This window comes from Ostrea edulis, chromosome 1, assembly GCF_947568905.1.
Source record: "Ostrea edulis chromosome 1, xbOstEdul1.1, whole genome shotgun sequence".
NCBI classification, from domain to species: Eukaryota; Metazoa; Mollusca; class Bivalvia; order Ostreida; family Ostreidae; genus Ostrea; species Ostrea edulis.
Window position 1 is genome coordinate 10,641,472 of NC_079164.1, and position 21,358 is coordinate 10,662,829.

Below are 21,358 nucleotides of genomic sequence, written 5' to 3' on the forward strand. Positions count from 1 at the left end.
AAGAATTATAAGGTAAACATCACTGTTTAGAATTGTTTACAGTAAAAAGGTTAATGTAAAAGAATTATAAGGTAAATATCACTGTTTAGAATTGTTTACAGTAAAAAGGTTAATGTAAAAGAATTATAAGGTAAATATCACTGTTTAGAATTGTTTACAGTAAAAAGGTTAATGTAAAAGAATTATAAGGTAAATATCACTGTTTAGAATTGTTTACAGTAAAAAGGTTAATGTAAAAGAATTATAAGGTAAATATCACTGTTTAGAATTGTTTACAGTAAACATGTGTTTTTATATATGTGTATCATTTGCAGGTCTTAAAGCTGTACGCCTGGGAAATGATTTTCAAAGACAAAATTATAGACAAGAGAAATGTAGAGTTGAGAGAGATGCTCAAAATTAAAGTCTTCGAACGAATTGCTGAAACCTTTTTCCACATAACCCCCTTTCTAGTATGTAAATTTAAATAATACTCAACGTCATTGTTTTCACCTACTTGAGTTATGGTTTCAAGTTCACTTTTCTGATCAACATTTTGTCTTGTTATCGTAGTTCAATAAGTCCACGTAATCACAGAGATGTTTATATTTCCAACTTTCTAGCTAGATCAACTTGACCAATTTCATCCATATTTGACATGGCATATCCCCGGATAGACAGGAATCGTGCTTGCATAATCGATTGATTGATTGTATATTATTCAAAGTCCCTCTCGAGAATATTTCTCTTATGGAGACGTCACCATTGCCGGTGAACGGCTGCAAAATTTCGGCCTATGCTCGTCGCTTACGGTCTCTGAACAGAGAGGGATCTTATCGTGCCAAACCTACTGTGACAAGGGAACTCGGATTTTGCGGTCTCATCCGATGAAACTATCCATTTAGTCGGCTCTTACGACAAGCAAACAAGGGGTACTGAGTACCTACTCTAACCTGGATCCCCACGGGAATCATATTTGTATAAGCGACAAGGGGATATTTGACAGCGTAGAAATAATTCCATCGTGATTGAAAGCAATTTTATGCGAATTTGCCCAGATGGTCGAGAGGTTAAGTGGCACACCTGCTGTGACATGGGAACTCGGTTTTTGCGGTCTCATCCGCCTCTTACGAGAAGTAATGGGTACTGAGGACCTACTCTAACCCGGATCCCCACGGGATTCATGTTTGTATAAGCGACAAGTAGTATTCGACAGCGTAGCGGAAAGTCCATCGTAATTAAAAGCAATTTCATTCGAACTTACCTAGATCGTCGAGAGGTTAGGTGTGCTGGTCACATGTTGTTAGGAGATTTGGTTAAGCATGTTGCGAGTTCAACTGGGATAAAATGCGGAAGTCGATATCCAAATAAAATGATTTTCTCCATGCTTTATATCTAATATTTGACCAGGCAGTTATGTTTATTTCAGAATTTGTGCTTTTTAAGATATTGAAAATGCAATGTGTATCTCTTAGATTTACGTCAAATGAATGCATCCCATTTCCATTCTCAATGATAGTGTAGCGTGTGACAGCGTTGCAAGAATTCAAACGTGGTCAAAAACAAAAGCAAAGGTTTATAGGAAAATAATATATTTTAATCTTCAGAACAGATATAACAGTTACTATAAATAATTTCTGATCATCCGTTTACCGATTCCAACTGTTATTAGAATTTAGTATATTTCTTTTCAGGTCATATCTACAGTGTTTCTCACATACATACATATTAGTGATACACCTCTGGATGCCAAGACAGTATTTGTCTCCCTTTCTCTATTCAACGTACTGAAATACTCCGTCGACTACCTGTATTATTGTGTTCGAGACAATATGAGATTTTTTGTGGCTTTCAAGAGAATAAATACCTTCTTAAATGCAGTGGATATCCAGGAGGATAATGTTGAAAGATGTCAACAAGGTAAAATATCTTCTTTGAAATAAGAAAACATCAGTATATTTTTATACTTGACACATGTTTATCACTTCTTAGGGGAGGCTGTTGCTATCATCGATGGAGAGTTTGCTTGGGAAACCAGCAACAGTTTATTAAAAGAGTGAGTTTGCACTAGTCTTTACCATCAGTATTAGTACAGTCTACTCCGAATATATTAAAATACAGGGCACCGACCTGAATTGTTCATTATATCCAAAGTTCAATATAACCAATGCTGAACTACATGAATATTGCTACTGCGGGATTTATTTTAACTTCAATATAAGATATAGTTCAATATTACCAACTTCAATATAAGTGGAGTGGATTGTAGAATAGTATCAAGGAGTGAATCACTATTACTATGTGCTATGAGCAAATATAAAAATGCTTTAAAGACTATGATCAAAACCATCAACGTTACTGTAGTTTTCTTGTATATTCTTCTTTACAGTCAAATTATTAGGATGATTATAATGATCGATAAGCCCGATACCAAAATCTGTAGAGTGTATGGCCCCAGGAATCATGGTTGATGTTCCAGGGTAGAATTAAGTTGGTCATATATTGAAAATGTATTTCATTTTTGAAAAATATCCTTCTTCTGGACAAAAATGAGGCAACTTGTCGGCTTAATAATAGTGAACAATGTTGGTTTTAGGGATCAGACACTAAGGTGGGAATACGACGATCAAATATTGAAATTGTTCTATATCTTACAAAATCCTATTTAATTCTGAATATCAAACAAGGAAAATGTTCCCATGATTGTAATGAGGAATGTGGCCTCTATAACAGACTATAAAATTCATGACCCTAGGATTTTGGGTTTATACCCCTGAGTGGACCTAAGATGGTTATATATATTGAAAATGTCATAAAATGGACTGTTAGTTTGCCGTTAACATCTATATTCAATAAAATAGCAGATGGTACGGGTAAGAATAGGTCCACAATACCCCTTGCTTGTCGTAGCAGGATACGAAATGGGGCGGTCCTTGGGATGAGAACGGAAAAAATGATGTCCGTGTAAGAGCAAAGGCTCAAAGGCCGTAATTGCACCGAATATAGATTTAAATTTTGCAGTCATTCACTGGCAATGGTGACTTTTGCAATATGAGTGAAAAATTCTCGCACGCGATGTTAAACAACAAATAAACGAAGCAGATGTAGAGGAATATGTGGTGTCTTTTATTTCGAGTTCAATGGGATACATCGAAATGACAAATGAAAGGTGAAGATAACAAACAGTGATCAATATCATAACTCCTATAAGCAATACAAAATAGACAATTGGGCAAACACGGACCCCTGGATATACCAAAGGTGGGATTAGGTGGCCAGGAGGAGTAAGCATCCCCTCTCGACCGGTCACACCGACCAGGAGCTCTATATCTTGATCAGGTAAATGGAGTTATCCGTAGTCAACATCAGTGTGCCAAGAACGGCATAACAATTGGCATGAAAAGCGTCAGACAGCATTTGACCCCATGATAGGTTGTATTGGCAAACTTATTTGTTATAATAGCCATAACATTTGCGAAATGCTGATTTTACGCGGGACTGTTGGAGCCCCTGTACCATCAACTTGTTCATCAGTAGATTGCTTCGATTTAAAAACTTACCATACGTAGAAAAAGCTCTTGCGTATCGAATCAGTTGAGAGATGTAAACACCATATGCAGGTGATAATGGAATATTGTTACATTAATGGAAGGTGAAGATCGCAAACAGTGATATAGGAAGTTGACGATGGAGAAGTTGAAATCATTCCGTTTGTCATAAATTTGAGTCGTTAGTTTGCCGTTAATATCTACTTTTAATAACATATATCTAAATATGACGCAGAAATGGACGCCTCTTTGGTGTCTTTTATTTCGAGTTCACTGAAATATATCGAATCAACATATGAGTAAAAAGTATCATTGTTAATAGATAATACGTCGTCGATATATTGAAGGCCACAGCAAAAGAATTTTTTCTTCTCACATGTAAGTTTTAAAAAATACAGTCTGCTTCATAGGAATATAAAAACAGGTCAGCTAACAAAGGAACACAATTCGTGTACATGGGGATTCCAACAGACTGTTGGAAGATCTCATCACCTTTGACCACGAATATATTGTCAATAAGGAACTCCAGCATATTTTTTGTTCAACCTCAGAGTACTTGTGCGTGGAATCAGAGTGGCGTTTAACAAAGTAATTAGTTGGATGACTGATTACTAGATTGAAATATTTGCGTTTTCCAAATTGTTGAAGAAGCCACTGTCTATGATGTAAAAAAAAGTCTAGTCTTTAACTTATTGTGAGCAATGGTCGCGTAAGGAGCTAAAAAGTCATACGTTTTGATATTGTTGATTTGAGAAAAGTTTTGCGATTTAAAGTTTACTAAACGTTCTTTAGAATTTTTTAGAATCCACATTTGATTTACACCACTTTTGGCATATGTAGTCGCACAGTGCGTTTGAAGTTTTTTCTTCACAGCTGTTAATAAATGAAAACGAGTATTGTTAATACATAAAAGGTCGTCAATATATCAATCTTTGAAACTTTGGTATGTTTGTCTGTCCCTCTGTAAGTTTGAAACGCTAGGCAGAACGTTAGAATGAACGGTGATAGGGCTTTCATATTTCACATTCTTTACGATATGTGCCCTTGTGTTTTTTACCTTGCGATTGGACCTTCTTTTGAAATATGTATAGATCCTCAAAATTACATCTGCTGAACAACAATAGAACCGAGGTGACTCAAATGACTGTTATGGCCCATTGGCCTCTTGTATAAAAGTATTAAATGTGGTTGAACAATTTGTCCAAACTGATGTTCTATTTATTTAGAGTGAATATAGCGATCCCAGAGGGAGGCCTTGTGGCAGTAGTTGGACAGGTGGGACAAGGGAAATCTTCACTGTTGTCAGCCATATTGGGGGAAATGATAAAAATAAGGGGAAAAGTCAGCGTCAAGGTTAGTGTTAATTCATCAGATAATTGTTTAGCTAGTGCAAATAAAAACACGATTGTAGAAGTGAATCCACATATATTGAAGACACAATACAATTGTCCAATTTCTCAAAGCTAACATATAGTCTCAGATGTCCTCTGAGGGATGAATGATTAAGCGGGATATCAATCATGCCAACGCCTTACATTCATGGAGATTCAATATGACATAAAAGATAAATTCGATTATATTTTCATATGAAAAAATCCATCTTATAATAACTACAACAGGGTTCCGTTGCATACGTCTCACAAGAAGCTTGGATTCAAAATGCAACAATTCAAGAAAATGTTCTGTTTGGAAACAAGATGGACGACAAACGTTACCATGAAGTTCTGGAGGCGTGTGCTCTCATTCAGGACCTGGATATACTGCCGGCAGGAGATCAGACAGAAATAGGAGAAAAGGTTTCTTCGATGTTTTGGATATTAGATTGAAGCATTTATTAATGAATATCTCTTTCAAAAGTATTCTTGACTGGTAAGAAATTTTACGTTAACGTGAACAGAATTTTCGTCTGCTATCAGGGAAAATGGAAGGACTCAATGTCTACTCTTTCGCTGTCCGAATGTCCCACTTCATTATGGTTTGAGGTACTGATGGAAAACTTGCTGTGTAGCTTGATGGCGATTATATAATTGCATCTTAAGTTCGAGTTTCGTTATGCTTGAACAATTTGAATTTTGCGTTTCCCATTATATTCATTTCCGCATGTTGGTCCATGAATCTTTGTAATTTTCGTGTGAAACAAGGTGTGTAGCTTTCTAACTACACTCTATCAAGTTTTAAAAGAGGTATGATCCTTTAGATTAACTTTCTTTTTCTCATTCATTTTATTCCGTTTAACAACATGGATGTAAAACTCGATGTGTACCTTCGGAATGACTAGATATCATGTTTCAATATGAATGATGTTGACTTACTTATACACGAGATATAACCCTTTATGTAGCTTTGCGATGATTACCTATTTGGTTAGTGTGATTTCCTGTATGATTGCTTAGTTTTTATATAATTCATGACCCTTTATAGGAAAATCGCTTTTGGCAATGTGGGTATGTATTACCTTTGCAACACTCTCAACATGTTTCGCTTTCATTTTTGATTTGACATCAGATTAATTATGGATTCAAAGGTCATTTAGACAAGATGAGGGAGTCCTTGTTGGGCAATGATTATTGTGGAAAAGTTAATGTTCACAAAAGTTGGACTTTTAACCAATAATTGTATCGTGGAACTGACGCGCATACAATGGTAATTAAACTCATTGTTCATCATTGGGTTATAAGATAAATAATGTACAACCAATTTATTTTCAAATCAAATTGTATGATAACGGATTTTGTACAAAGTCGAGCAGATATTTTGACCCAGTACAAATAAGTACGTTTTCGGTATTTTAGGATAGTATGATAGCAGTTTGAGTACTGTGTTCCCCAAGACGCCTATTGATTCGTGTTTGCCCTACTCTTAAAGACTCAATTTTAATCTACCCCCCCCCCCCAAACTTTACATCTTTCCTGATTAATGGCATTCAATCTTTTAACAATAGATATTAGGTGGATTGACATCTGCCGACACTGTGGTATGTAGCTATCCAAGAAAGGTATTTTGATAAAAATATCTGCCAATAATTACCGAAATTCTTTAGATCTTGAGGGAGTTCAGTATACCAGAGTTTTGATAGCATTGAACTGTCCACGATGGGTATTTTCTTAGAATTCCAATTTTTAAAAAAAGTCCCAACTTTGATAATCATTGTTTTATTTCTCATATATATAAATTATACACATCAAAACACAGGGGCTTTTGTAGAAACCAAGACACCGCTCTAGGAAAAATACACATATATTTTTCCTACATGGGTGTCTTGATTTTTCTAAACAAGTCCTGCCCCCTATGATCAAACAATAATTTGCACATTTAATTTCTAAAACATAGATAATGGCCTACATTTGTACAGTTACTCCCCTTACACCGGAGGTTGGGGGTGCACTTACGATTACGGTCCTAAGCTTCACATTAGTAGTCTTAACAAATAGCTACTAAATTCTTTATTATTCTGAGTTTTAACTGGTTGTATTAAATCTATGGCATAAACAAGGTTTAATTTTTTCGGTTTTATGGAGAAAACTTTTTGAAATATGCACTTTGTAAAATTGTAGAGTTGGGGAGGGGGAGGGGTATTATAGGCGTGGTTGACGTTATTTCTGTCCAAGTTATACCGCAATGATTAGCGAGAATTTCAGTAGTTATCTGTTTTAAAAACAACAGACACCTAGAATTAAAGCACAACGTTGTATCGTTTAAAGGGGGGGGGGGGTCCTACATGATATTGCCCTACAATTCTTGAGTAAATGCTGGTTGTTTTTAAACAAAAAAAAAGGGGGGGGGGCTTGCAGCTTATCTATAGATCGAACTTTGCACTTACGTTACATGTAATAATAAAAGGGACAGCCCAATTGTTGCTCATTTGAGTAATTGAAGTACAAGAAGAGCTGTAAGTTGAATGGCTTACACAAAATTTAACTTTCAAAAGATTGAATCACACGCACATTGCATCGTTTAAAAAAGCAGTGCTGACTTCATAATATTGTCCTACAATTCTTGACAAGTAAGATTTAAAAAAAAAATCCATGTTCTGTGTACACCTGGTGTACGTCTAGCAACAGGCAGTTTTGTTCAGTATGAAATGATAAATTGATAATGTACAAGTATGCGTTGGTTGCACATGTGTTTTTAGGCATATCTTACTGCACGTGTTTCGGTTGTCGAAAATAGTGATAAGAATTAATAATGAAGAATTGCTGGTATATTAAAGACATCCTGATTCTGATCTAAAGAAGTCGAGGACTAGTTAATATTTACATACTTTCTTACATCATTACCATACACCGCTTGGGAGAAAACCACACAAGAGACACATACTTGTAAATTTAATCAGTAACAAAACTATTATTTTTCAGTTATACTATTTTTTTTAGTCATAACACTTAATTCTTACAAAAATTCCTTAACTGGCAGTTGATTGCAATCAAAATTTGTAAAGTTTCCATTTATTCCTTATATGACACTGTCAACTGAGGACAGCAATATGCTGCGCGCCATATGTAATCATGAGGAAAAAACTTGCATAGCATTGTGAAAAATGTTGGTCATTGAAATAATTCTTATGTAGTTACAAATAGAAATTATACATTGAGCCAGTGAATGATGGTAAGGTAGGGCTCACGGCGGGTGTGACCGGTCAACAGGGGATGCTTACTCCTCCTAGGCATCTGATCCCACCTCTGGTGTGTCCAGGGGTCCGTGTTTGCCCAACTATCTATTTTGTATTGCTTGTAGGAGTTATGAGATTGATCACTGTTCGTTATCTTCACCTTGCATAAAGAAAGAGGGGGAATGTAGTATATGAGTCCGCTACTGTTAGGGGTACAAGCATTATACAAACACTATGACCACATAACCTTTGCAGACAACCCTTAGAGGCACTCCTGTGTTTATCAAAGCTATACACAACAGTGTGATCGTTTGGCCAGGTAAATAAAGATGACCATAGATAAGCCCTGCCCACAGCTAGTGATCCACGAAGAAACTGCGCGGTATATTTGGTCTTTAAGGGACGTTAAACAATATACAACCAACCAACCCCACTCTTGAGTTCATGTTGTTTATATGAAGTATGAGATTGACCATTGTTCGTTATTTTCACTTTTCCATTGTATAGGGAATCAATTTAAGTGGTGGTCAGAAGCAGAGAGTGAGTCTAGCACGCGCAGTTTACAGTGACAGGGACGTCTATCTCCTTGACGACCCATTGTCCGCAGTTGACTCTCATGTAGGCCGCCATATTTTTAATGAAGTTATTGGATCATCCGGGTTACTGAAAGACAAGGTAGGATACACTTTCAAAGTAGTAATGTTGATGTTAAATCATTTACATACACGCACTATCTATGAACCACTATTGTTTTCATTGGAAGTGTGAAATATTAAAGATTTCAGAAGAAACTTTAAACGTATATTCTCGTTGACAGACATGTATTTTGGTTACACATGGCATACAGTGGCTACCCAAGGTTGATGAGATAATTGTTTTAGTCAATGGAAAAATATCGGAATCCGGGACTTACGACGAACTGCTTAATCATGCTGGACCATTTGCTGAAGTTTTAGAGACTTATTTGAATGATACAGATGAAGGGGACGTTGAAGGTGTGAATTGATTTGATGGGATTCATTCCTCTGTTAGATATTTCCGCGTTATTCCTATAAATCACCAATCTGTCCTTGTATCTGTAATATATATCTTTCTTCTGGTGAAGTTTTCGTGTGATAGGTTTTCAGCTCCACTCTCACCCATTCCCGGTCTACACTCTGGTTGTCGGGAAACGTAATGTATTTCCTCATGAAATTATCAGCTGCTTATCAGTCATTCAAATGCAGTTATCATTAAAGCGCATAGTGTGAAATTGATATGCTCAGGCGAGGTCGTTCGATTTATCATGAAAAAAAGTAATTTATCAACACCAAAAAAGAATATGGCATCCTGATGTCCAGTATTTCAAATAAATACCCTTATTGGTATTCCCCACAGGACAATTGTTTTCGTTAGAGCATGTATATTGTTCACGATTATCATATATTATAATTGGTATAAAATTAACACACCAGGGGGGCCTCCGTGGCCGAGTGGTTAGAGCATTGCGCTCAAAATCACACGGCCTCTCACCTCTGTCGATGCGGCTTCGAATCCCGCTCGCGCCGGTAAGTGAGAAAGTTTCCCAATTTACTTTCGGAAGGTCGGTGGTCTCTTCCCAGGTACATTGTATCTGGGTTCTCTCTTCCACCAATAAAAACTGGGCGCCACCATATAACTGAAAAATTGTTGAGTGTGGCAGAAAACATCAAAACAAACAAAAATTAACACACCATCTGTGATTTTAGAGGAGGTTATGGTGAAAGTCTTACAGCGACTAACGTCACTAACATCGAATGAAACAAATGGATCAGTATTTGATTTGAGGTATGAGCTATTGTAATATTTTACATTGAACTAAATGCCTATATTTCAACTCCCATATCTTAATATAATTTTGTATGCAATGATAACACAACGGTGGGTGTCGGTAAGTAGGAGTGAATAAAGCCGATATGATATAAATAGAGCGAAGCGGTAGCGTTTTGTAGCGATCTTATTTCAACTATCATTATGTGATTTGGTATAAGCCAAATAACTATTTAGAAATGAATAATGTACTCGAATTTTTTCTTCTCAGTTTTTGCCCCCGATACTAATGTAACTCCTACAGTTTCAAGTAAATACGTCTAAATAGAGCTGGGTTCTCGATCATATATCGCTATTTTGGTAGTAACTATCAGGGATTTGATTTCCTTGAAACCTTTCACATGTGACAGGACGGTGGATTACAGTTTTGAACTTTGAACTTTTATGTTAAGTAGAATTCTAATCTGGGTACTATTTTGTCGTACTCTTTCACAAATGACAGTAGAAGGACTTTTAATTACATTTTGCATTAAGGTTAAACGATCCGCTTCACTGATCCTATAATTAGTCAGGCAGGGCATCATATTGTGTATATTGTCAAGGTATTAATTTTTATTTCTTCCACGTATGATGCGATGTATTGGCACTCATTGTACCATATGACATTGTGTATCATGGTAAATATAATAATTTACAGTGGTGGCATCCATTTTCTCTTACAGACAAAACATATCTACTAACTCTCTTCAGGCATGTTACGAGACATCGTGTTTGTCTAATTTGCCATTTGTTTTATTTTAGACAATCTATAAATGATTTAAGTGCAAATCATCTTCATGTAAAAAGCAGTTCAAGCCATGCAACTCACAGACTTACCTCTGTGACGAAAGATAACGAAGTCAAGAAAGATCTTATTAAGCATAATCTTATTGAGGAAGAGACAACGGAAATTGGAAAGGTACATTTCAGGAAGTATATGAATGAAATTCAGATCGCAGTTTCTGTAGATGAAGGGAAGGATGTAACGACTTGACTATTGCGTTTCTACTTATCCATGCGTTAATTAGAACCTCGTTTTGTTACATAAAAACAATTATGTAAAATTAATCCTTTCATTTTACATTTCAGTTTCATATATATATTTCAAATATCTCAATAGGTGAAGTGGAAGCAGTTTATGACCTACTTTAGGACCATTGGTCTGGGATACTGCGTCTTGTTGGTGATCTTGTATAGTCTTAATGAATGCCTAACTCTACTGGGAAACATTTGGCTGAGCAGGTGGACAGATGACCCTGTTATGAAATCAGCCAAAGCAACAACGAATAACAACAGCAGTGTTCAGCAAAGGAATATTCATTTCATTGGGAGTTACTTGGGATTTGGATTAGGGCAAAGTATGACAGCACATACCGTTTATAATTTTCGTGTAGTATTTTATACCATTTACGATATGGAAACACAGATCAAACGCTTATGATTTATAAGAAACTAATATACCTTTCGCGACTTGAAATTAATACATTTCTAATGATTTATTTAATTATACCATGGTGAGTAGTAATATAGGTTGACCAAACGAGGATTACATTACATTATTAATTGCTTCATTGACAGTAACTTCCATGGTGCTATTTGGAATTTTATGTGTACTGAGAACAGTTGCTGCATCTCGCACACTGCATGCTAACCTACTGCACACAACTGTGCGCTGTCCAATCAGCTTCTTCGACACAACTCCATCGGGTCGGATCATTAACCGTTTCTCTCAGGATATGGAAGTAGTGGACACCATGCTACCAGTTAATTTAGAGAACCTGATTTTCTGTATCATATCAATCATGGGAGTTCTGGCAGCCATTACATACAGTGTTCACTGGTTTCTGCTTGTAGTTATCCCACTCGGCGTGATATACTACCTTATCATGGTATTACTGCTTCTTATTACAGTGAATACAGTCATTCGTTTCGAAAGATGTCAGTTGTTTCACACAAATTGTCATACCGTTCTTTACATACTGATTTTGCCTACGAATTACTCCGTTTACGTGGTCAAGATATTGACATCACGGCCGGTGTGACTGGTTAACAGGGAACGCTTACTCCTCCTAGGCACCCGATCTCACCTCTGATGTTCCCAGGAGTCCGTTTTTGACGTCTTAATTTTGTATTTTTAATGGAATGATGGGATTGATTTCCTTTTGTTATTTTCACTTGTGAATGCCACTCTTGATATTTAAATGTTTTAGTCAAGATAAATATTCACGATTCTTTAAGTATCCAGACCCCTTGACATACCAGAGGTGGAATCAGGTGCATATGACGAGTTAGCTTCCCTTGTCGACGGTCACACCCGCCGTGATTCCTGCATCTTGATCAGGTAAAGGAAGGAATCCGTAATCAAACTCAGTATGTAAAGAAGGGTCTAACAATCGGTATGATACACTTCATACATCATTTGACCCATTGATAGGCTGCATTTGTATATTAGATCGTTATAACGACCATAAAGGTTTCGAAATGCTGATTTTTTTCTGAATTGATTTGACATGTGTATTTCTATGTGTATTTAAACATAGAAACGATAATTTAGTGATAGTCTTTTTCTTTTGGCAGAGTTTCCATTTGCCATCATCAAGGCAACTGAGAAGAATTATTTCAATTAAGAGATCCCCGATCTACAGTTTTTTCAGTGAGACTTTGGCTGGTGCAAGTGTTATCAGAGCTTTTGGCAAGGAGAACCAATTCCTGATAGAGATGCAGAGGAGAGTGAATGACTTCCATCAGGTTGACTGGGCTGATATTGTCATCACTAGGTCGAGTATTCGTTTTATTCATCTGTTTCAAGTTTTCGTATAGCATTTCATAATATTCCTTGATTGTATATTTCGCTTGTTTGAAGAGTGTCGTCCCTCCGGAAAATAGTTAATTAATATAGATACGTAAAACGATAGTTTCCATGTGAAATAAGAATAATCACCCGCGAAAATAGTGATAATGTTACGATGTGCACTTGCTTGGTTGGTTCGCTGTATAATGATTAACGTCGCTTTCGAAAACTTTTCACTCAGATCGAGATATCACAATTGTCAATGTAGGGCTGTAAATTTTAGGCATATGCTCGTTGCTTACAGCCTTTAAGCATGGAGGGATCTTTATCGTGCCACACATGTTGTGACACTGGGCCTTGGTTTCCGCGGTCTTATTCAAAGAACCATCCCATTTAATCGCCTTTTACGACATGAAAGGGGTAATGAGGATCTATTCTAACCCGGATCCTCTGGAACGTAAAATAAACCAGAAAGACTCAGTTGGATTAAAGAATGAAAGGATTGAATATAATGAACAGCGATCAATCTCATAACACCTACGAGGAATACAAAGAGTTGGGCAAACACGGACCCCTGGATATACCAGAGGTAGGATCGGATGCCTAGGATAAATAAGCATTCCCTGGCAACCGGTCACACGCTCCATGAGTCCTATATTTTGATAAGGTAAGCGGAGTAATCGGTAGTGGAAATCAGTGTATTAAGAACCACATAACAATTAGTTTGAAAAAGTAAAATAGCATTTGACCCGATAACAAGTTGTATTGGCAAACTAGACCGTTAAAACGACCATAGAATTTGCGAAATGCTTAATCTAAACAAGACTGTTGAAACTCCTGTGATATGACGTAGCCTGTCGTAATACATATTGTTTAAAATAATATATCTGTCTATGTCTAAAGGGAAAACAAAATGCGGTGTATGGGATACATATCCTGAAATGATTTGCTTATAGGAGTTGTAAGATTGATCACTGTTCGTTATCTACACCTTGCATCAATAGCTTAACATAAGGTATACATCAGAGATTATATAAAGATTTGATCACTGATTATAGTAGATACCAAATTGTCAACAATAGTTGACAGGTTTGGCTATTATGACGTGGAAGTTGAAAAAGAAAATATGAGGAGGTACTTTGTGATGCCGAAATTATATTTTACGGTACTAGTATGTCAATTGTCAATATATTTCACAGTCATATATGTTTAAACAAGTAAAGAAATGGACATCACAAAGCCTTATTTTCACTGCGCCATTCACTACGTATATATCTTGATGAAGTTCAATAATATCAACAGCTGGAGAAGTGTTCACGTGGAAATGTTGGGCTGTTTGGTCATTTTAGCGGCATGCATGATAGCAGTAGGAACCAAAGACAACATTAGTGCCGGAACAGCTGGACTCTCAGTTACATACTCTCTGACTGTAAGTCACAGGAAAAAAAACATAATTTTATCCTACCTCAAATAGCTGTTTTCTCTTAGCCATAAGTATGATAATCATTTCATACTATAATATGAATACCACTTTTCATATTTGACGTCATTTTGGATAGCATCCCTTGATCTCTAAAAAATATCTCTATCTAGTGAGTGAAATGTGTCTTATGAATAAGACAACGTTAAATACGGTTAGCATGTTATCAACGTCAAACCAAACAGGTTTTGTATTATTATTATCTAGTGTAACTTCCGTTCACAGTACACGAATGACAAACTCTGTACGTATCCGATAAAACGTTGAATTTGAAGCTGTGGTAGCGTTTCTCACTCCTGATGCTGTGTAATATATCTAATGTTTAAATTGGCCGTGTATTTTGGCGAAGTCGATGATCAATTATGTCCCAAATGGGCTAAATAGGGTTTATATCTGGACTTTGAGGTCATTTAAGAGACACAATTGCCTTTGTACGTATACGTCCTGCAACACAAGCACTGGTTGAAGATGGGTGGTTATTAAAATGAGGTACAACACTGGCAGCAAGAATGTCTCCCTTGTAATTTTGTTCATGAAGGGTTACTCCTCCCAACTATGAAAAAATCTAGCCACACACACACACACACACACACACACACACACACACATATATATATATATATATATATATATATATATATATATATATATATATATACATATACATACTGTATATCCTTGATTTATGTCTTAAGATAACACAGCTGATGAATTGGTTTGTCTACGTGTTCACCTTGGTAGAGACTAATGCGGTATCGGTGGAAAGGATAGCTGAGTACACAAACAATGAATCGGAGGTGAGAGTTCTGCATTCAGCGTCATTCACTATTTACAACAAAATTCTGCGCTTTATATTATTTACATTCACTAATATTCTGTTAAAAATGAACCTTTGTAGTTTCTTTGTTTGTTATGCTCGATAGAAACCTTGTGGTGATGCTCAATAAAAAGGCCGTGATATACATGTTTCCATTTCAACTTGATATCAAGACAGTAGGATGCATTATAGGGAACAAATTCTCCACAGTAGGATGCATTATAGGGAACAAATTCTCCACAGTAAATGAAAGACTAGATTTTTTGACATCATAGCCAATTTACCTCTTCGACTAAAAGGAAATAGTCATATCTAGTGGTGCTTGTTTGCCGTTAATATCTATGTTCAATAAGATATTTAAATACGAATCAGATGTAGAAGACTATGTGGTGTCCTTTATTTGAAGTCAAATCGACATATGAATGAAAATGATTAATAGATAAAATGTCGTCGATATATCTAAATGTCTAGTTGAAGCGACAGCAAGATGTTTTCTTCTCATGTAGTAGCTTTTGAATACATTCTGCTTCGTAAGAATACAAAACGGGTCAGCTTATAAAGGAGCACAATTTATGCCCATGGAAATTCCTACAGACTTGGAATATTTGATCTAAAAAGACTAAGAAGGTATTGTCAATGAGGAACACCAGTATCTTTTTAATATCAACTTCCAAGGACTTGTGCGTAGAATCAGAGTGATCTTTTATTACGTAATTCTTTGAATGACTGATCATTAGATATGAATATTTCCTTTTTAATCGAACAAGGAAGTGCTTATGAAGTAAAAATGTCTAGTTTTTAATTCATCATGAGGAATGGTCGTGTAAAATTTTGAGAAGTCATACATTTTGATGTGAATTTGAGAAATGGTTTGAGATTTCAAATTTAGTAAAATTTCTGATATATTGTGAATGATCTAGCAGCCGCATATACTTTTAAACTCGCAGGAAAAGCAATATTCATTATCAGTTAATCGATATGACTTTTAGAAGGGAGAATGACTCGTATAACTTTAAATATATTGTCAATATCACATGGCACATTAATGGAAAATATTTTTTTGGAATGAAATAGCTTTCTCTTTAGGCTGATCTAATCAATGTTGACCACCGACCCTCAGAAGGCTGGCCTGGTCAAGGTCGGATCACCCTGTCCTCTTACTCCACAAGATACAGATCCCAGCTAGACTTGGTACTCAGAGATATCAATGTTACCATCAAACCAGGAGAAAAGGTATGTTTGTTTAAGAAAATAGCATGCAATTAATAAAATGATAACATGATAATGCGATTTTACTGAAACAATTGACAATTATCGTATAGGCGATTGATATTTGTTTTCAGAGAAACATCGCTATTCTTTTATTTTGACAAACGTTATTATTTGTGTTTAGGTTGGCATTGTTGGGAGAACAGGGGCAGGTAAATCTTCCTTGACTCTGTCTCTGTTCCGCTTGATAGAACCAGTCTCTGGGAACATTGAGATTGATGGAGAAAGGTTAACATATCTTGGTCTTCATGATTGCAGGTCTAACCTGACTATTTTACCCCAGGTAGGACAGTTTCTCTAAATCTGTAGACGTTTGTGAGACCAATTGTTAGTTTTCATGGTAATTATGGCAAAAACGTTGGCAAAATTTGAATTCAATCCTTGGTTGATATTGACTTCTTGGTTGTTGCAATAAAATCATTAACATTCTATAAGTAAAAAAAACCCCGGACTTGGTCGATAATTTACACCTCGATTATCAATAAAAATGAAAAGGAATAATAGGAGAAAGAGAAGTGTTATACATTTGTATTCGGTTTGAGTATATTTGTTAGGACCCTGTGTTGTTTTCTGGTACCCTGAGGATGAACGTTGACCCTATGGACGAGTACACGGATGAAGAGATCTGGAATGCCTTAGAGCATGCTCATCTGAAGTCATACGTTCAGTCTCTCTCTACTGGTTTAGACTCAGAGTGCGGGGAAAGGGGAGATAATTTCAGGTACCGAAATATATCTTTTTCTTTGTAATTTTAATGCATGAAATTTATTGTAGAAACAAAACTGAGCGCTGTTTACTCGTGTACAAATGTGATTATACTGAGAATGAGAGGGATTAAATTTTAAGATGCGACACTTCACAAACTGTGAAAATGTACTTTTGTAAATAATCCCTGGAAACGAAATTCTATATATTATATTATATTTTATCTCCAGTGTTGGTCAAAAACAGCTGGTTTGTTTGGCAAGGTCTCTACTTAAGAAAACAAAAATTCTAATTCTGGATGAAGCAACGGCAGCAGTTGATTTGGAGACAGATGATCTTATACAGAGGACAATACGCGAGGAGTTCCGAGAATGCACAGTGCTGACCATTGCGCACAGACTTGACACAGTGATGGACTATGACAGGTATACAGCATAATTAACACAGTGATGGAATGTTATAGTTATAACCGGTCAGTAATGTTTGCTCCTCCTAGACACCTGATCCCACTTCTGGTATAACCAGGGGTCCGCATTTGCCCAACTCTCTAGTTTGTATTCCCTTTAGAGTTATGAGACTGATCACTGTTCGTTATCTTCACCTTTTACATAACATAATCAACAATGATGGACTCTGACAGGTATAGAACATAATCAACACAGTGATTGATAATACCAGGTATACAACATATGTATATAGGACAGAAGTAAAACTGTTAGCGGCTATTGTCAGATGTACAATATATCACATTGTTAGACTATGACAGGTACACAGAGAGCATAGCACTGTGATGGACTATGACAGACATACAGAGAGCTTAGTACTGTGATGGACTATGACATGTACACAGATAACTTAGTACTGTGATGGACTATGACAGGTACACAGAGAGGTTAGCACTGTGATGGACTTTAACAGGTACACAGAGAGCGTAGCACTGTGATGGACAATGACAGGTACACAGAGAACTTAACACTGTGATGGACTATGACAGGCATACAGCGGATTTAACACAATGATGAATTACAACAGGTCTAAAACAAACTTCACATATTAATAGAATACGGCAAGCATAGAACAGACTTAATGCAGTGATAGCCTATGAATGATATATTGATGCAGCATGGCAAGTTTACAGTAGAATCGACATATTGATAAACTATGGCATACAGACAACGAACATAAACCACTGGTGGATTAAGACAGGTACACACCAGACTTAAGACTGCCATGAACTTCAACAGGTATGGGGTGGGTTTAGCACAGAGGACTATGAAATTTATAACGAAACTCTGGGTCATGAAAAAAAAATGATCCCAGATGTTATCTTAATTTCTCAGTATGTCCGTTTTTCTATTTATATAGTAAGACTGATTTATAGTGTAATCGTTACATGTGGGTTTATGGCGGGTGTTACCGGTCAACAGAACGATTATCCTTTTGAGGCACTTGATACCACCTCTGGTATATCCAGGGGTCTGTGTTTACCGTTCTTTTGCTTTTGTATTCGTTATATGATTGATGAGATTAATCACTGTTTGTTATATTCACTGGTTCATGCAATGTAATTAAACCCTCCTGTTTTTAAACTTCAACACCACACATTGTTTAACTGGAGTAAAACGTACAATTAGGAAAATCAATCCTTTATTATTCGGTGTCACTTTGTTTCCGTGAATGAAAAGTTGTGAAGTTCAAATTCTATCAGAGGACTTCCCTATTTTTGCATACAGTTCCTTCCAAATATATAAATTTGAAATGCCCCCTCCAAATAATGAGATAAGATTACAGTACTCGTTTGATGGTGAAATTATACTCCATGTGAGATGCTTTATCAATCCATACGAGTTTGATGTACTACATTTTATTTTCAGGATTATGGTTCTTGACAAAGGATGTGTGCTGGAGTATGATACACCACAGAATCTTTTGGCAGATTCTAAAAGCATGTTTTATCAACTTGTCAAAAATGCGGGATTAATCAAATAAATAGATGAAAGAATATTTGTTTCTTTGATTTTACTATGAAATCAATGTATTGTGCCATACTTTAATTCCAATGGTGTCAACGATATATTTATTTCAACGTGAATATGAAAAAATATTCTATGTGACCTAAATTGCTTAACTCTACTTGGGAGAAAAACTTTTCAGCAGAGTATATACCCAATTCAACAGCCAGGAACAAGAACAGTATGCTGGATGTTTTGTCCGAGGACAATGATTTTCAGCTTTTCGATCATTAACTTCCCATATTTCCATAGCAATATTCCATTATCGTCTGTAAATTGTGTTTAGATACTTCAATTGATAAACGAGGGCGTTATTTTTTTAACCGTAGAATTTACAAAATGCTTACTTTAAACGAGACTGTTGAAACCTTTGTAGCATCAACGTATTTTTCAGTATCCTGCATCGATATAAAACGCACATGCAAGTTGATGATGGAGAAGCTGAAGCCATCTCGTTTGTCATAAGATTGTGTTGTAAGTTTGTCTTTGACATCTACATGTATGTTCAATAGAATATTCAATTATGAATATCCGAGAATGGAGCACAATTTGTACCCATGGGATTTCCAACAAATGCTCGAAGACCTGATCATCAAACACAAATTGGAAATTTTCAATAAGGAACTCCAGCTTCTTTTTTAATGTGCCAAGAATCGGAATGGTGTTTAACAGTCATTTTCGAATGACTGAGTACAAGATATGTTTATTCCTATCCTCGATTGTCACTGAAGAATAGCTGTCAATGATGTCAAAAAATCTGGTTTTTAATTCATTATAAGGAATGGTCGTGTAAAGTATTTAAAAGTCGTTCGTTTTGATGATGTTTATTTGGGAAAATAATCATGATTTCAAATTTATGAAAAGTCCTTTGGAATTTTGGACTATACATATTTAATTTACACCACTTCTTGCATATGATGTGGCACAGTGCGTCTGAAGTTTCTTCTACAAAACAGTTAATATTTTCGTGAGGAGTAAAGATAAAGACTTGGTAGAACGTTTCCTCGATCTCTGTAGGGGTTTTGTGTAGGTAGAACGTTTACTCGATCCTGCAATGTATCTCTATTTGTAAGGGTTTTGTGTAGTTTTGGCATCCAGTATAGGTACGGTAATTCATAATCATTCAATCGATTGATTGGGATATCAAATGCGTTTAAAGCTGAAACATGATTTAAAAGAATTTCGTCTTTGGAAATGGAAGTTTGAATATGAATTGGATTACCAAATGAGGAATGAATATAAGTACGATACCAAATGTGGAATTAATGCCAAGTTCGTTTGAAATACAGTTATAATAATGAGCCTTACAAAGGGGTTATTACAAGCTTGATTAGCTAAAACTAATGAAATGTTCCTCATCTGAACTACCTAATTCCTTCATCACTTCTGGTTTACTAAAACGGTACACACGTTTGTTTTAAAGTGTATTTATTGTGTATGATAGGAGATTTCAATGCATCTCTTTTACTTTTTATTCATTCTGACAAGGTCCTAACTTCTTCATGCATCATCGATTGTCTGGCATATACTTCAACAGAATTCATAACAAAGGTGATGTTCCATCTCCAATTTTAAAAAAATGGTGCTATCTGAATTTTTTACTTTAAAATATGTGACTTCAGATCGTCATTTTCAACCATATCGACAGACCAGTAATGACGTGTCCAGTTGGACTAAGGTTGGAAGAAAAACACGGTGGATATTGTATAAGATGGTCTACATCGTAGTGCCATAAATGAGCTAACTTTTGATCTATTTTGTATGAAAATAAAACATTTATTATAAAACATATCCAATTTTCTTTATACAATCCTTTGTAAGAATGGAACGTGGTGGTCTTACAGTCATATGATATGCGCATGGCTGAACAGGAAAAAATAAGACACTGGGACCAGAAACTGCAAGTATTTGTGTTGTTAAAGGTGCAAAAGATTACATGTACCATCAATGAAATCCTGATGAGTTGATGAAAATGATTTAGAGAAGTGGTTGTTTACAATAAATCATATAGTAAAAGAAATAGAAGTTGGATCGTATATGACACTACACTGTTTATCCAGGCATTGTAAATTTTATTTGTAATTGAAAAGTTTACATGCTCTGGTAAAAGTACATTTGTAGGATTTACAGGGTATAGATTCGAACATAAAATATGATGGAATACAAGGCTGAATTTCTTAAGACAAAAGTTTTACTTATGTTGACAACATCTATTCCTTTGTTAATATATCTACATGTAAATATTCGGAACGGCTCTATAATTGGTCAGGAATACCACCCATAACCCGCTCTAAGAGCCTGTGATGGGCAACATCCAGAAT

The 21,358-nt window shown here is 35.9% G+C and overlaps 1 protein-coding gene across 9 annotated transcripts in view; it reads left to right on the top strand.

Annotated features, from left to right (window-relative positions):
* The window catches only part of LOC125664122 (multidrug resistance-associated protein 1-like), a 38,460-nt gene extending 19,431 nt beyond the window's left edge, over positions 1–19,029 (top strand). For 6 of the 9 annotated variants that reach the window (XM_056152643.1, XM_048896670.2, XM_048896672.2 and 3 more), the window contains 20 exons: positions 315–452; positions 1,674–1,899; positions 1,972–2,035; positions 4,754–4,880; positions 5,147–5,323; positions 5,444–5,509; positions 8,644–8,811; positions 8,954–9,131; positions 9,864–9,942; positions 10,726–10,882; positions 11,084–11,321; positions 11,542–11,852; positions 12,541–12,740; positions 14,057–14,183; positions 14,930–15,031; positions 16,138–16,284; positions 16,445–16,603; positions 16,875–17,041; positions 17,256–17,450; positions 18,900–19,029. In XM_056152643.1, the coding sequence (XP_056008618.1) occupies positions 315–452; positions 1,674–1,899; positions 1,972–2,035; positions 4,754–4,880; positions 5,147–5,323; positions 5,444–5,509; positions 8,644–8,811; positions 8,954–9,131; positions 9,864–9,942; positions 10,726–10,882; positions 11,084–11,321; positions 11,542–11,852; positions 12,541–12,740; positions 14,057–14,183; positions 14,930–15,031; positions 16,138–16,284; positions 16,445–16,603; positions 16,875–17,041; positions 17,256–17,450; positions 18,900–19,014 (3,141 nt within the window). In that variant the 3' untranslated portion in view covers positions 19,015–19,029. The remainder of the gene's footprint in view (positions 1–314; positions 453–1,673; positions 1,900–1,971; positions 2,036–4,753; positions 4,881–5,146; positions 5,324–5,443; positions 5,510–8,643; positions 8,812–8,953; positions 9,132–9,863; positions 9,943–10,725; positions 10,883–11,083; positions 11,322–11,541; positions 11,853–12,540; positions 12,741–14,056; positions 14,184–14,929; positions 15,032–16,137; positions 16,285–16,444; positions 16,604–16,874; positions 17,042–17,255; positions 17,451–18,899) is intronic. The other 3 variants (XM_048896671.2, XM_056152645.1, XM_056152644.1) reach the window with 1 other exon arrangement.
* The last annotated feature ends 2,329 nt before the right edge of the window (positions 19,030–21,358 follow it).